The sequence below is a fragment of the Vigna umbellata genome, chromosome 6, assembly GCF_029865625.1.
Source record: "Vigna umbellata cultivar VRB3 chromosome 6, Vumbellata_1.0, whole genome shotgun sequence".
Taxonomy (NCBI): domain Eukaryota; kingdom Viridiplantae; phylum Streptophyta; class Magnoliopsida; order Fabales; family Fabaceae; genus Vigna; species Vigna umbellata.
In genome coordinates, this window is record NC_142170.1 from 39,606,227 (window position 1) to 39,622,030 (window position 15,804).

The window sequence follows — 15,804 nt, forward strand, 5'->3', positions numbered from 1 at the left end:
CATGCTTCTTTTGCTGACTTTGCATTAGCTATTTTCTCGAATCCAGATTCATCCACTGCATTATACAGAAAGTACAAAGTCGATCTGTCTTTCACTCGTGTCTTCTTCAATGCAGCAATCTGTTTCACAGTCTGATGCTCATCATCCGCGGGTTCAATGTACCCGTCCTCCACTATGTCCCATACATCTTGGGATCCAAGAAGAACCTTCATCTGCAAAGACCAATTGTCGTAATTGGTATTTTCCGACAATTGTGGCACACTCATCCCATTGAATACCTTTGTCATCTCTCTCACAAAAAAATCAAGCACTCACTTTTTCTCTCACGGTGTTTGACTCTCTCCTCTCTCTTAATTTCTCTCTCGGTACTCAGAGCATAAAGCTCTGATACCACTGTTGGGAAAATATCACGATACACACTCAGATATTTTACTAAAATTGAGTCTTGTTATTCATTATAATTGAAGGGCTTTAAATAGCCACAACACTTACAATATTACGAGAATAAAAATAAAATCTGAAAATAAAATATCAATTGTCTTCAAAATAAAATCTGCTTATTCTATCATAAAATAATATTCTACCTAAATAAACAGAAAATCATAACTACCAATTCTTATTTTATCTCTATCAAATCAAACTAAATATTACTTGACCTAAAACTAATAAAATAAGATTTAAATAAATTTATTAATAAAACTCTAAAATTTAAGTTTATCTCAACAACCTAATGTCTTACTTTTAAAATCGAGTATAAAAGTAACCTATTAAACCTAAATATTTCCTATTTCCTTTGCACATCACAAAGGTCCATAAAATTAAACTGAAAATAAACATTACAACTTATAATGGCCATAGGTGTACTTTTGCATGATCTTATCTAAAATGAATTACTCTTCAATTCATACAGAGGAATTCCATTAATACAAGAACGGCTCCAAAATTTACTGTGTAATTAATGAAATGTGCGATCGAGAATACAATTTCAGCTCATGAAATTAAAATATTTTTATGATCTAAATATTCATTCCAAATTCCAAAGTAAAAAGTTACCAAAAAAAAAGTATTTCGAATTTAATAAATATAAGTATTACAGTTCAACAACTTATTCGATAATTAATAATTAATGGGTTTTAAGTCAACTGTATAATTATACCATAACGTGGTCCACAAATATATGCAATACAATTAATGTGAGAGTTATTTGCGTAACTAATTTGAACAACTGGAAGGTGGAGAATTTATCACCCTTAGAAAAAAATCTTCTTTTGCAAATACATTTGTGATGCTTGTATTACTTGAATTTATCGTAACTTTTTTTTGGAGAATATTTACATTGGTTGGACATAAGTTTGATTAATATTTTTTTTATAAAATTGAGTATGAAGTTGTGTATCAATATATATATATATATATTAGTATAAAATTGACTTTTTATAGCTACTTTTATATTGTTGAAATTTATCAAGTATAGTATAAAAAATATGCGGTGGCAGGATCTTAAATGAAATTTTTTTTTCATGTCATTCGTACATAAAACAGGTATAAAAATAGTTCGGTGGTAAAATCGTAATAAATGATATATTTTGTATACCTAATTTTTATTTACAACCGGTACTGAATATTTGATATTATGTCAAGACCTTCGTTTCACGCTTCACTGTGTGCCCGTCTTCTCTTTTCTTTTAGTTTTCTTGGACACTTCTTCTCCGCAGAGTTCGAGACCCTCGACGTACGCAACGCAGGCGACCCTTTCCAGATCGCCAAACCACTGCTCGTCAACACAAGATCCGCAGCTCCAAACCCTAGCATCTCTGCAAACCGCGCCTCATTCCTCTTCATTCAATATTTTTCACCGAACATCTTCTTCATCCTAGGGTTCCTTCATCCTTTAGGTATTTTCATCCACCATTTACACTGTTCAATCTTTGATTTCTTCTGTTTAGACACCTTTCCATCCTTTGTTCTTCAAATATGACCGATGAAAGCCTCATTTGCATCGATTAAACCTTTTTCCACCGTTTAATCTTGCGTTTGAACCGATCGGTTCATTTTGAGTTTCTCCCCTTTCTAGGGTTTCTGAGAGTCTGATCTCTATTTTGGTGCTTTCATTCTCGATTTCGCGCCTTCCTTTGAACTTAGGGATTCTCGTAAGGTCCGCGATCTGTATAAAGTTGGAAATGCCCATGGATGTATTCCACGATAACACAAGATCGATTAGGGTTCCGCAATAACACAAGGAGGGCCTTGGCAATTTCTTGGACTCTTGCCTCTGTTTGACCCCCCTAGACATGATAGTGCTGAGACAATAAGAAGGGCATTAACCTTGGAGTAAATGTTAAAATGATAACAGGTATTTGTCCCCTGCAATGTATTATATATTCAAAGGCAGAAAGTAATACATTAATGTCGCTTTTGATGGCTCTATATTTTTTTATATTAAATTCTAACATTGATGAATGTAATGACATTGGTGTCAATCTTGCTGTTGGTTAAGTAATTGAAGTTAAGAAAGTACAGGAAGGAATACTTTTGCTTCCAACTTGAATAACACTTGTTATTACAAGTGTGGCTAATATTAACAGTTTTGGCCTCTCCACTAAGTGCTTGAATTTCTAATCATTTGTATAGTTTGTTGTGAAGCAATCTTTGTAGAAAGTCTTATAACTTTTAGGTGAATCACTTGTGCGTTGAACATAATAATAAGATTGTTTATGGATTTTTCAGTATAATATAATATCTTTATGTGTATCAATTTTTTTAGGTGATCTTAGCAATAGGAAAAGAAACAGGGCGCCATCTGGGAATGGGAACCAACATGTACCCCTCGTCCGCTTTACTAGGCCAAAACAAGGATGAATCAATTGCTACCTTGCTAGTTGATGATTTGATTGAAAAAGCAGATGGATTTGCTGGTGTTTTTCCTGGTATAACACCATTGTTTTCTGATGGTTTACTTTCATATGGTATAATTCTCTTTTTTATTTCTTTGACTTGACATTTGTTTAATACAGAACACAAATATGAGATTGTGAAACGTTTACAAGCTAGAAAACACCTATGTGGGATGACTGGTGATGGGTTAATGATGCTCCTGCTCTTAAAAAGGCAGATATTGGAATAGTTGTTGCTGATGCTACTGACACAGCTCGTAGTGCTTCTGACATTGTTCTAACTGAACCTGGTCAAAGTGTTATCATCAGTGCTGTATTGACTAGTCGAGCCATATTCCAAGGGATGAAGAATTACACGGTGAGCCTACATTCAGTTCTAACTTCTTTTTCTAATTGTGGGAGGTAGTAAAAGGCAAATCCCTACATAGGAACCATTATCGTTAAATATTTTTTAAATGCTTGAACAAGCATCATACTGCTACATGTTGTCTAAACCTTCCATGTTACGCAAATTTAAAAAAAGTGTGATCAGGTACATTGGAATATCAACAACATGCAGACACCCCATACCAATTTAAAAATGTATTGTTTTTCCCTGCTAATTTCGTTTATATTTGATCTTCACATGTAGACTTTGTATGAAAATAATTTGAAATTTCAGTGCTAGTTTCATATTGTATGAGTGAACATAACAACAAAAGCCATATCCCACAGGTTATGTTTGTAACATTGATCAAGTGATGTTATTGGCATGGTTAAATACGAAGTCCTCAAAGATGTTTAACATGACATTCCTTTTAATAAATTCCATTGTCCTTCTTGATCTCCCTCTCCTCTGTTTCATAGGACCGAAAGCCATGCAAATTATTCTATCCACTGTTGTTTTTAGTGGCCTTCTTTGTACTTGTTCAAACTATTTTAACTGATTTTCTTAAATTTTTCCTCAATTGCTGAAACATTAATGAATATCTTCTTGAATACAATCATTTTGTATATTATCTTTTCCTGTGTTACCACACATCCATCATAAATTCTCATATGTGCTACTCATACTTTTTCATAGTCTGAGAGTGACCATTGAAACCGAAAATTGCTTTATTAAGGAAAGAGAATGAAACTTTGGATGTTGTTTGTTGCAACTTAATGCAATCTTGGGTCTTCTCTATTCATTAATTTTATTGGAAAGATATATAGTTATATGTAGTTTTAGACTTATTTGAGTTGCTTATTCTTCTTCAACAGAGCAAGTAAAATATTGACAGATATGAAGAGTACATTTGGCACTGGCGATTGTTCTTTGCTTTGTATTAATTCTTCCCAGTTTTTGTCTCATGATATTATTTATATAATAAATTTATTATTTTAAAACATCAATTGTAAAATACAGCCTATTTTAAAATACGGTGCAGATTCTCTCAATGGTAGTGCTTTTTATGGTGGAGAAAATTTATGGTAGTGCTTTTTTGTGAAATGTGGCACGAAATTATTATGTGATATTTAAAATAATCACTTGACGTTTTGTTCAACCCGATCATCTAATATTATATAATATAAATGATTGAAAGTATATAATATAAACCGATATAACAGTTTTGTGAAGTGATTTTCTTATACCTTTATTGTAATTTCAGGACTTGTGATGGCTTTAATTGGTTCTCTCTTCAGTTTACTTGTGGTAAGAAATGCATTGACTATATCTCTATCTCTATTTCTTCAACAAGAGTTATGATATGTAATCATTATATAACTTTCTATATTGTTATTTTATTCTTAGTCCTTTGTACTTTGCCTTATTGTTATTCATTCAGTTCATGCAAAGAATTTGAATGAAATTGCTATCTAATTTGAACAATGACATTTCTTTCAGTCAGCGATAATGCCAAGTTTATGTATCCTGAAAATTATTGGGAAAAAAAGCGACAAAGACACAGGCAACAATCTGATTTTGTATGAATTTTTGAGGAAAATCCTTCTTATACAGAAAATTGTAATCTCGTATAATTTATTTAACAAAAATTACATACAATTATTTAAATTTTTTATAATAAGTTATTGAGTTGAAGTGACAATTGGAGTAAATTTTTTTTATTTTTATATACTTTCCTTTTTACTTTTTCATATTTTAGTGAATATCCATTATAACAATTTTTACATAAAACTGTTGTAATGCTTTTTAAATTTTTTTTCTGTATATTGTTCTACTGTTTTGTTTTATTACTCTAACCTTTTTGCATATATAGAATCAGCATTCGGTGCTTTTCTATAATTTTATTTCTACCTTCAATTTAAAGGTCTAGTGGAAGTGGAAATGTGGGTGATAAGAGACTGGTTCGAGTTATTGACATGACTGCATTTGAGTTTGATCTACTAGAAGAATATGATTCACGCTTTAAAGTTGAGTCTAGGTGATAAGTTGCCAATCGAATTCTCCGAGTGATTAATTGCCTATCAAATTCTCCAAGTTGCCTATTAACTATTAGAAATAAAAGTTATTGAGTTATAAACAATGTAATTTTTAATTTTTTAAGTTGGATTCCAGACAATGTAATTTTTAATTTCTATGTATAATAGTTTCTAGATGATTAGATGTTTCAATATTATATTTTGAATTGAGGAACTATTTTATGTGTAATTATGTTATGTAAATATATTTAGGGACTTTGTTAGGTTAATATTATTTTGAGAAATTATTTTGATGTGTTAATAATAGAAATAGTATTAATTATTTTTCTTGTTATTGATTGTTTAGACTGTATTATGAAATTGAATTTTATGCAGGTCTGGATATGAATAATAGCACATAAATATTAAATATTCAAAAACAAAACGTCACTTTTATAAATGTATAATAAGTCTTATTTTTTTTTATAACGGTGTAAAAGTGATATTCTTTTATACCTATTTGTGGAATCAGCAGGTATAAAAATGAATTTTTTTTTATGCTTTTTTATACCTGATATCAAATTAGCAAGTGTGAATTCAAACTTTTATACCTGTTCTATAATCGATGTAAAAATAGAAAATTTTTTATATTTCCATACCAACTTGAAATAGGTATAAAAAGCTTTTTTTAACAGGTATAAAAAGCCTTTTCGGCATTAGTGTATACATATATATATATATATACCATCGACTCCCCCAACATGAAGGCCGATGGTTATCCCATTGATAGCCCTTTACCATATATAAGGGAATTGAGGCTCTGAACTACCCTCTCGCTTGGTTGTCTCGAGGTAAGAAGATAACACAAAGCTTGGAGATGAACGTTGACAGCTCTACCCGCTCTACTAGCTAGATCCCCGTCGTCTCTACCAGATGACTCCTCAAATGAGAAAAGATGCACGATGCTCATTATTATTAGAAAAAAGAATGCAAAAAGAAATGTCATAAGAGATCCCAAAGACGCAACATTTTCTATGACGAAACTAGCAAAAGAAGAAGGTGCTACTATGCTACCCAAAGACCTGAGCTGTAGTAGACATCGGTTAATGCATTAACCGACATCTATAAAGACGTCGGACCTATGGAGTCCGATGTCTGATTAAATCACCCACAAAGACGTCGGTTTTGGAGTTGACATTAAAAGGCCAAAATAACAGATCTTAAATGACCTTTCTGCACTAGCGGACCTGTGGTACTGTAGGACCGGACGACCCTGAAAGATACGAAGCAATTGGACAACCTAAAGACGTAAGATATCAGGAGAAAAGCAAAACCTCGACAGATCATATAAAATATAGACGACGGGCCCCTCCTAACCAACGTCCATATGTCTGATAGGTAGATGAAAAGTCATTTTTTTCCGTCTTAGAGACGTCCGATCCCGCCACCCTGACGTCTATATTCAATTATAGACGTCGATGACCTTGGGGATATGGAGCGGTTGGACGACCAAAAGACCTAAGATACCAGGAGAAAAGTAAAACCTCGACAAATTAGCCCAGACAGACATGAGCAGTACCGGAGGACCTAACTTGATAATTAGTCTTCTCAAAGTAGAGATCAAGGTAAGTATTGATTAGGAGTAATGGGTTAAGGTTGGACCGAAATTAAGGTTTCACTAATATCAAACCTATCTCAAAAACTATAAATAAATGTAAGAGGTAATATGTAGGTGATCACATTTACTATGCATTTAAGACTATTGCCTTGACCCTTTACGGATTATTTGTTGACTTAAGTATCAAAGTACCTTTGACGAGTACTCTCGATCGGTTAGAGACAAGAAAAAGACAAAGCAAAGATACAACTACCCAAACGATTTTGAAAAATAAATTGTGAAAGTGTTTGAAGTGACTTAATCCTACATCCAAAGCACCTATTATAAAGAAAATTTAATTTTGGATTATTTGAATTATACTGGACCACAAAGTAAATGGTAATTAATTCAACTTTTTGAAAAAGAATTTGTGTACATACATTTCAATAAGCAATAAATAGGCATAGATATTTCCTATTTCCTTTGCACATCACAGGGTCCATCAAATTAAACCTAAAATAAACATTACAACTTATAATGGCCATAGGTTTACTTTTGCATGATCTTATCTAAAATGAATTACTCTTCAATTCAGATAGGAATTCCATTAATACAAGAACGGCTCCAAAATTTACTGTGTAATTAATGAAATGTGCCATTGAGAATACAATTTCAGCTCATGAAATTAAAATATTTTTATGATCTAAATATTCATTCCAAATTCCAAAGTAAAAATTTACCAAAAAAAAAAAGTATTTCGAATTTAATAATTATAAGTATTACAATTCAACAACTTATTCGATAATTAATAATTAATGGGTTTTAAGTCAACTGTATAAGTATACCATAACGTGGTCCACAAATATATGCAATTAATGTGAGAGTTATTTGCGTAACTAATTTGAACCACTGGAAGGTGGAGAATTTATCACCCTTGGAAAAAAATCTTCTTTTGCAAATACATTTGTGATGCTTGTATTACTTGAATTTATAGTAACTTTTTTTTTTGGAGAATATTTACATTGGTTGGACATAAGTTTGATTAATATTTTTTTATAAAATTTAGTATGAAGTTGAGAATCACTATATATATATATATATATATATATATATATCATTGCCTTTTTTATATATTTATTTTCATTTTATATGGATAAAATACTAATAATTAATTAATTATAAATAAGTCAGCTTATCCTATATAAGAAATGTGGGTTGATTATATTATAAGCTTTTCCATTGTTTTTGCTATTTCAATCAATTCTAAAAAAAGTTACGACATAGCAGTTATAATATGTGGAAATAAAGATAAACGAAAAGAAAACGTAGTATATATGAACAAGAAGAAAGTTAAACCCTTATATAATCAATTGAACGCACGAAACAAAAGCCAAAGCATTTTGCGAGTTTCGCTATAATGGCTCAAAACCAAGCACCTTCTTCTACTTCTTTTGTCTCAAAATACAGTTACGATGTTTTTCTTAGTTTTCGTGGAGCAGATACCCGTTCTGGTTTCACTGGTAATCTGTACAGTGCTTTGAGTAAAAGGGGAATCTTGACCTTCATCGATGATGAAGCTCTCAGAAAGGGAGAAGAGATCACACCTTCTCTTCGCAAGGCAATCCAAGAATCCAGGATATCCATCATTGTTTTCTCCCAAAACTATGCTTTCTCAACATTTTGTTTGGACGAACTTCTCCATATCATTGAGTGCCGAATAAAACAGAACATGCTGATTTTTCCAGTGTTTTATGACGTAGAGCCATCACAAGTGCGAAATCAAACAGGGAGTTACCAAGAAGCATTTGCAAAGCTTGGTGAAAGATTCAAAGATGACATTCAGAAGCTTCAACAATGGAGGCGGGCTTTGTATGATGCTGCTAATTTGTCTGGTTTGCATTTCAAAACTGGGTAAGTCATCTCTGTTACAAATTATCAGTATATAGCAATAGTTTCTCTGATTTGCCAATGTGACAATGATTTGATTGCTCTTGTATCAATGGCAGTGAAAAGTATGAGTTTAAGATAGTGAAAAAGATCATAAAAGAGATCTCCGATAATTTTAAGCGGTCTCCCTTACATATTGCTGATTATCCTGTTGGTTTGAAAGATCGGATGCAACAGATACAAGAACTCATGGGTGGTGAGTTTGATAAGAAAGTGACCATGCTTGGGATTCATGGAATGGGAGGAATAGGAAAATCAACTCTTGCACGTGCGATGTACAACTTGATGGAAGATCAATTTGAAGCTTCGCAATTTCTTGCTAATGTCAGGGAAAAATCAGATAAGGATGGTCTGGTGCATATCCAAGAGACAATGCTGTCTGAGTTGGTGGGGGAAAGAAATATCAAGTTAGGAGATGTGCATCGAGGAATTCCAATACTACAACACAGACTTTGTGGGAAAAAAGTCCTCCTTGTGCTTGATGATATTAGCAAAAAAGAACAATTGCAAGCAACTGTTGGAGGACTTGATTGGTTTGGCCCTGGTAGCATCGTCATTATAACAACAAGGGATAAGCATTTGTTAGATGTTCATGGAGTTCAAAAACAGTACATGGTTGGTGAAATTAACCATATGGAAGCCCTTGAATTGTATAAGTGGAATGCTTTCAAGAACAAAGAAGTTGATCCATGTTACAAGGAAGTCATAAAGCGTGCAGTGTGGTATGCCGATGGCCTTCCATTGGCTTTGGAAACGATAGGCTCGCACTTGTTTGGCAAAAGCTTGGATGAATGGGAATCTGCGTTAGAAACTTATGAGAGAATTCCAAATAGAGATGTTCAGGAAGTTCTTAAAGTTAGCTATGATAGTTCTTAAAGTTCTTAAAACTGATGTAATATTTATTGTTTTTTTCTAAATAGAATATATATATATATATATATATATATATATATATATATATATATATATATATATATATATATTACATTAGTTCTTAGAAACAATCGATGTATTATGTCATGTCCAAACAATTAATATTTCATTACTAAATCGATTTTGATTATAGTTGATGTAATATGATTTTTTTTATGCCCATTATCAACTCTTATAATATGTACTTAACTTATTATATTACTTAAAACAATATCGGTTTCAAAACCAATACTTAAACATTAGATATAACATGTCATTTTGGATTAGTGTATTAATATGGTTTCAAATTTAGTGTGATTTATATGAATTTTTAAAAAACATAATCTAAATTTCGTTTTTGTTTTCTTGTAATATAATATTAATGTTCATGACTTGAATTTGGGGTTTTATAAATTATGGAGACATAAGATGAAACCTATAACTGAAACAAGAATCCTTGTGGTCATTGATTCTAGGGATGGAAGATGATTCACATGTTGTCTTAAGATCCTAACTCTTTAATGCGGGTTTGCTCGTTAGATTTTCCAAGTGATTAGAGTTTAATAGGAAAAACCTAGGCTCTTTCACCTAAGGGATTAGGGCTAGAGTGTATTTGTGGATTGACTTTAGTAAATTGATGGAGAGGAAATGAAATTGGGTAAGCACAAGAGTGAATTAGGTGAAAACTAACCTTAACAATGTCATCTCATATCATTTCTAGTCTATGTCATATCTATGTGCCTTCAATACCAAAGTCCAACCTTGTAATTAATTGTGAATTTATCTCTTTGCACATGCTTGTAAATGAATGTTGTTCTATTGAGTCTGAATAGGTTGTTAATCGCACAATTCTCTAGTATTACTAGTCTCTTGGAAAAACGATACTTGGTCTTACCATGTTTTATTACTTGAAACGATTCGGTGCACTTGCCAAAACCTCCCAACAAGTTTTTGACGCTGTTGCCGGGGACTCGTGTCAATACTAGACTTTTGTGAGGTTTCTAACTTGTGTAGACTTGATCTTGTATATAGAACTAACTCTTTTGTTGTAAATAGATTTTTAGTTTTAATTGGGCTAATATGTGGCTTTAGCCTAGTTGTGCCTAAGTGTATGCAGGGAGATGTTTATACAAGGAGGACTGCAGCCTCAAAAACATCATGAAGACCCTGAGATTGAAGGAATTATAGGACACAAGGAGACAACTATGTTGAGCATCACAAGCTGCCCCAAATTGTTCCTCCCTTGAAGATGCTCCAAGTGCTAAGTGAAAGATGAAGAAGAAAGAGAGAAGAAAAAGAGAAAGACTAGTCACCATCATCCTTTGATGAGAGACAAGGAACTCAAGCCTAGCAAGCCAAAGTTGATAAAGAGGATTGAGTGTTTGAATATGTCAAGATAGTGGAAGAGCTAAAATGAAGAATTTTGTTTTTGTTTTCTTCCAATAGAAGCTGAAGTCATTGGAAAATGGTTTACAAGTGGTTAATTCTCCAAATGTTTCAACAATCACTGCACTACTACAAAAGTTCACAGACAAACCAAATGTAGAAGAAGACAATCGTCTTTGGAGGTAAATCAGGCAAAATTATGGTTGTTGTCTTGAGATTTTGTGTTTTATGAGAATTGACACATTAATATTCTTGTCATAAAATAAAAAAAGATTAGAGACTATAAACAAATGCTTCTCAAAAGGAAAGATGGAAGAAATAATTCAATCATTGGTAAGTATTTAGATATGTACATTTTGTATTCATTATATTTTGAAGAATAAGTATATAACATTTTGACTCGTATATGTTCATAATCTATAGGAACTTGAATTAGAAAATGGAGCTGAAGAATGGATAAAAAATGCATTAGACTACATGCATACGTCTTGTCCTACTAGCCTCAAGATATTTTTGAAATCAGTAAGTATAGTAGAGAAAGGAAAATCCAATTATACATATATATCCCATTATTGGTTAATTTTAGCTTTGACATAATTATTTGTTTGTCTTTTTTAATTAATGATGTTTTCTAATATTAATAAATGCTACTACTTTTACTCTTTTTATGGGAATCTTGTTAGAAAAATTTAATTTACGTCCATTTTATAAGGCCACACTAAGTTTTCTATCACACAATTGTGTTTTTTTTGGATATGGATATATTAAGTAGAAAGATGTTAAAGGAGTTAGGCCTCAATAAACTTAAGGAAAATTATCTAATATATTTAGTTAAGTTAATTATAAAGGTTTAATTATTTTGAATTGCTTGGATGACTCTTATTTCATTGACATTATACACCAATCAATTAAAGATAAAAATCGAAATTATAGTAACTGAATTCAATGTTGTACAAATAAATATATGTCTCAATATTTACTAATTTAAATGATTTGATGCATTTCAGATCAGGAAAGAAAGGGAAGAAAACCTTGATCAATGCCTTTATAGAGATTATAACATTTTCTGTCACTTGGCAAGAAAAAGTTTAGGCGTCGATTTATATGAGCTAAATATTTTAGCAATAAAGTTTTACCTTCAAATATATAGACATATATATAATTTTGATTGAATATTTTTTTCCTACTCTATCTTCTTCCTTTTTGCTAATCCTTACGGTATGATAATTTGAATGCATTTTTTTCTTTTTCATTTGGCTTTTCATTATTATTATTATTTACTCATTTTTCTGCTTACAAAAAAGAATTAATAATTCATTAATGAAGAGATTAATTTTATATTACTAAAAATCCCTCCCTTGTTCACTAAAATCGTGTGCATAGGGTTCAAGAGTAAAGATGATTGATAAAGGTGATATACCCAAGGTAAGAGAGTATATTATGTTCTTGTTCTGTGGATATATTAGGGTAAATATATTTTTTTAAAAGCTCATTGATTTTGGTGTTTTGTGATATGTTTATCAGTGGAAGCCTTCAAAAATAGAGCTGGTTAGTGAAGAAATGGTGGATCAATACTTTGGCAATGTGAATGATGAAGAATGGGAATGTCTAAGATTTCCTGATAGATCCAATTCCCAGATTCAAAAGCAGATTGTAGATTAAGGTTGAGCCTAATCTTAATAAGTGGCTAATTTAACAATAATTAATCCAGTGAAAATCTGTCTTCCACACTAATGTTAACATTAGTTATGAGTAAAGCAAATATCTGTTACGTGTTATTTTGGCAGGCTTAGCTTGTATATTCTCTTTCTAAAAATTATTTATAAGATAATATGAAATAGAGATCCAAGAGTATAGATAAAAATGAATATGTATTTTTATTTAGAAGATGAGAACATCTAACATCCAACTCTCTCGGTCCATTTTCATTCCTATTTATATTATAACCAACGAAAAACTAAATCTACTCGTATGTCTATGAATAATGAATTCAATTTAATTAAATAGTGTTGTATTCCAACCTTAGCAATAAATGTTTATACTTATCAATTAATTCATGTTTTTACAAAAATTTAACTTTAACGTTACCACTAACATCATATATAATTATGAAGTTTAAACACCAATTTCCTTGAAACTTTAGTCAAAATACTTTAATTATAAGTAGAACACTATGTTAATGAATTGCTTCAAGTGAAATTATCAAAAAATGTCTTTAATTTCTTACGTTTGTATATACTTTTTATTAACAAAGTGGTATGATATACAAATGATATGTACTAAGAGATACTAAATATATATTTTTCATCACATATTACAAATTTGAAACCCATTATTGTAGAAAACGGATAAGAGATAATAAAAAAAAGATGGTTACTGCAGATGCAATCTTCTTATTAGAAATAATCATTCAAGGTATCGTATTGTTTTGTTTTGGAGACTATTTCTATTACTATTTTGTTTTAAAAGATGTTTTAAAAAATGAAAATATAAAAGAATATTTACATTGTCTTTGACTTTTTCTTATAAATCATGTAAGATTATTAGAAGTAATAAAAATAATTATTATATCATTCCAAAAGAATATCATATCTCTTATTAGAGTAAGAGTATAATAACAAACTTTTATATTTAATTAATACATATAATAAAGTAAAATAATCATAAAAATATAAAATTGTTGTATCAAATAAATATAAAAAATTTACGTGGGTCAAAGTATATTTTTTTATTATCATGTCACCTCTTTCTTTCAACATTATAGTATTTAGTTAAGGTAATTGTATTCCGAAAAAGGAAAAAAATTTAAATTATTTGATTACTAAGTAATATAGGATGATTCAATGTATCAAAATAAAAGTTAAATACACAAAATTAATTGTCCACCTAACTTCTCTGCACAATGTTCTTATAATGTCTCCGCAATCCATTTCGTTTCACAACAAATGAAAACCGCATACACGTGAAGTGTATCACTGACCAGATCTGAGAACTCGTAGAATTAGCATAAAACACGTAATGTATCTCTTCTGAAACTCACGTTGAATTTGCATTAAACTATTATTGTTTACAGTGTGGAGTTACCTAAGTCCGGAATAATTTCTTTCAATTGTAGCATCTTATCATATCGGTCGGGTTCTTGCGAGCGGAAGCCTATAGACGAGTCGTGGAAAGGAAGTACAACACCAAAGTACGACCCTTGAGCTTCAAGGAAGGTGACTTAGTCTAGAGGAAAACTGGAGATCCTCGAAGAGCGGCCACCCATGGAAAGCTTGCCACAAAATGGAAGGGACTTACCGAAGACCTTGAAAATAGGGCTTACTGTCTCGCCAAGCCGAACGGCCAACCTATCCCAAACATGTGGAATGCTTCACTTTTGAAATTTTATTTTAGTTAAAATTACTGTTGTAATATGTTCTCCCTTTTTAGAAGGTAATACAATGATCAGGATTTTAACTATATGTGTTTCACTTAGCGCCAACACATTACCGGTGGACTAGTAATAGGAAGAATTGCCAAGAGCTATCCATTTACCTGTTAGTTGGGCGGTGAACGACGAGTTCATTAAAGAACCATTGTTACCCAGTCCGCAGAAAGATATCGAGTTCATAAGTAAACCATTAACTTAGTTGGGTGGTGAATGGCGAGTTCATTAAACAACCATTGCCGCCTGGTCCATAGAAAGAAATCGAGTTCTTAAGTGAACCATTCACTTAGTCGGGAGGTGAACGGTGAGTTCATGAAAGCAAAAATTATCCCTCTCCCCACTAATGTGAATTATGCATTCCCGTCGTCGGCTGGTCCATCATCCGCACGACCTTCATGGTCAACCACCTCCTCATCGTCAACCAGAGATCCTCCGACCGGGAGCATATTTCCATGATACACATCCTGGGAAATATCAAAACCGAAGGCCAAAGGGTCAACTCCCAACAGAAAGGCCGCCTGGCGAATGGCGTTATTAAAACTCTCTTCATGCTCAATTTGTACGTTAATGTTTAAAGTAGTGATCGCCTCATTGGCTTTTACCAACTCCGCGGTCAGACTGTCACTTTGACTTAGCAGATCTTTCTCCTTTTCTCTCATCCGCTTCACTTCCACCTTAAGTCGGCCAACTTCCTCCACAATCCGATCACTCCTAGCCCAGGCGTCCTTCAGTTGTTGGATAGTCGTTGTCAGCTCCCGATGTGCCTCGTTCAACTTCTCCTACAACTCAGACTATTATTTTTCGCACACCTTTTGCTTGAGGTTGAGAGCTTCCAGCTGAGCTCGAAGGTCTTTGACGACCTTCTTCTTTGCAACCAGTTCAGCCTACACATCCCCAGCGCCTCGTCGTCGGCGAATTTGCGAAGGTACCAAACCAACATGGCCCCTCGACTTGAAAATTCCAAGGCGTCATTGGCGATGTCTCTTTCAGATAACGGCTCCACCACCGATCGTTGGGAAGAGCTGATATGAAAGTCGACCTCCCTGGCAGAGTATGAGAAACGTTGCCTTCTCAGCGGCTTCTCTTCGAAGAGGTCATCTCTCCCTCTTTAAACTTCCTTTTCTTTTCTGGAGGGGGAGCAGCGGGGCTAGTGGCAGCACCTGACGACTCCAAGTTCACGATAGGAGTCGGTTGAGCAGATTCAGTCGTCGCTGTCGTCTGGGAAGTCAGTTTCACTACCATCCGAGATTAAGCGGTAG

The 15,804-nt window shown here is 32.6% G+C and overlaps 2 protein-coding genes and 1 pseudogene across 3 annotated transcripts in view; all 3 read left to right on the forward strand.

Moving 5' to 3' along the window:
• LOC148197457 (putative 3-hydroxyisobutyryl-CoA hydrolase 3) overlaps positions 1-12,780 on the forward strand; it is a 104,763-nt gene extending 91,983 nt beyond the window's left edge. The window contains exon 14 of the mRNA XM_088093705.1: positions 12,643-12,780. Coding sequence (XP_087949831.1) covers positions 12,643-12,780 — 138 coding nt within the window. The remainder of the gene's footprint in view (positions 1-12,642) is intronic.
• On the forward strand, positions 2,187-5,566 carry LOC124845231 (plasma membrane ATPase 2-like; annotated as a pseudogene). Its single transcript, XR_015780244.1, has 5 exons — positions 2,187-2,192; positions 2,765-2,927; positions 3,015-3,252; positions 4,526-4,569; positions 5,186-5,566. The product of XR_015780244.1 is annotated as a plasma membrane ATPase 2-like (transcript).
• LOC124845228 (disease resistance protein Roq1-like) lies at positions 8,232-9,740 on the forward strand. Its single transcript, XM_047322300.2, has 2 exons — positions 8,232-8,784; positions 8,880-9,740. Exons 1-2 carry the CDS (start codon positions 8,291-8,293, stop codon positions 9,694-9,696), a joined length of 1,311 nt encoding a protein of 436 aa, XP_047178256.2. The 5' UTR covers positions 8,232-8,290; the 3' UTR covers positions 9,697-9,740.
• Positions 12,781-15,804: the final 3,024 nt, after the last annotated feature.

Bases quoted from the DNA above. Each gene is read 5' to 3' on its own strand.
- LOC124845228 (XM_047322300.2), top strand. From the start codon at position 8,291: ATGGCTCAAAACCAAGCACCTTCTTCTACTTCTTTTGTCTCAAAATAC. The intron at 8,785-8,879 runs GTAAGTCATCTC...TATCAATGGCAG, and splicing joins GGTTTGCATTTCAAAACTGG to TGAAAAGTATGAGTTTAAGA.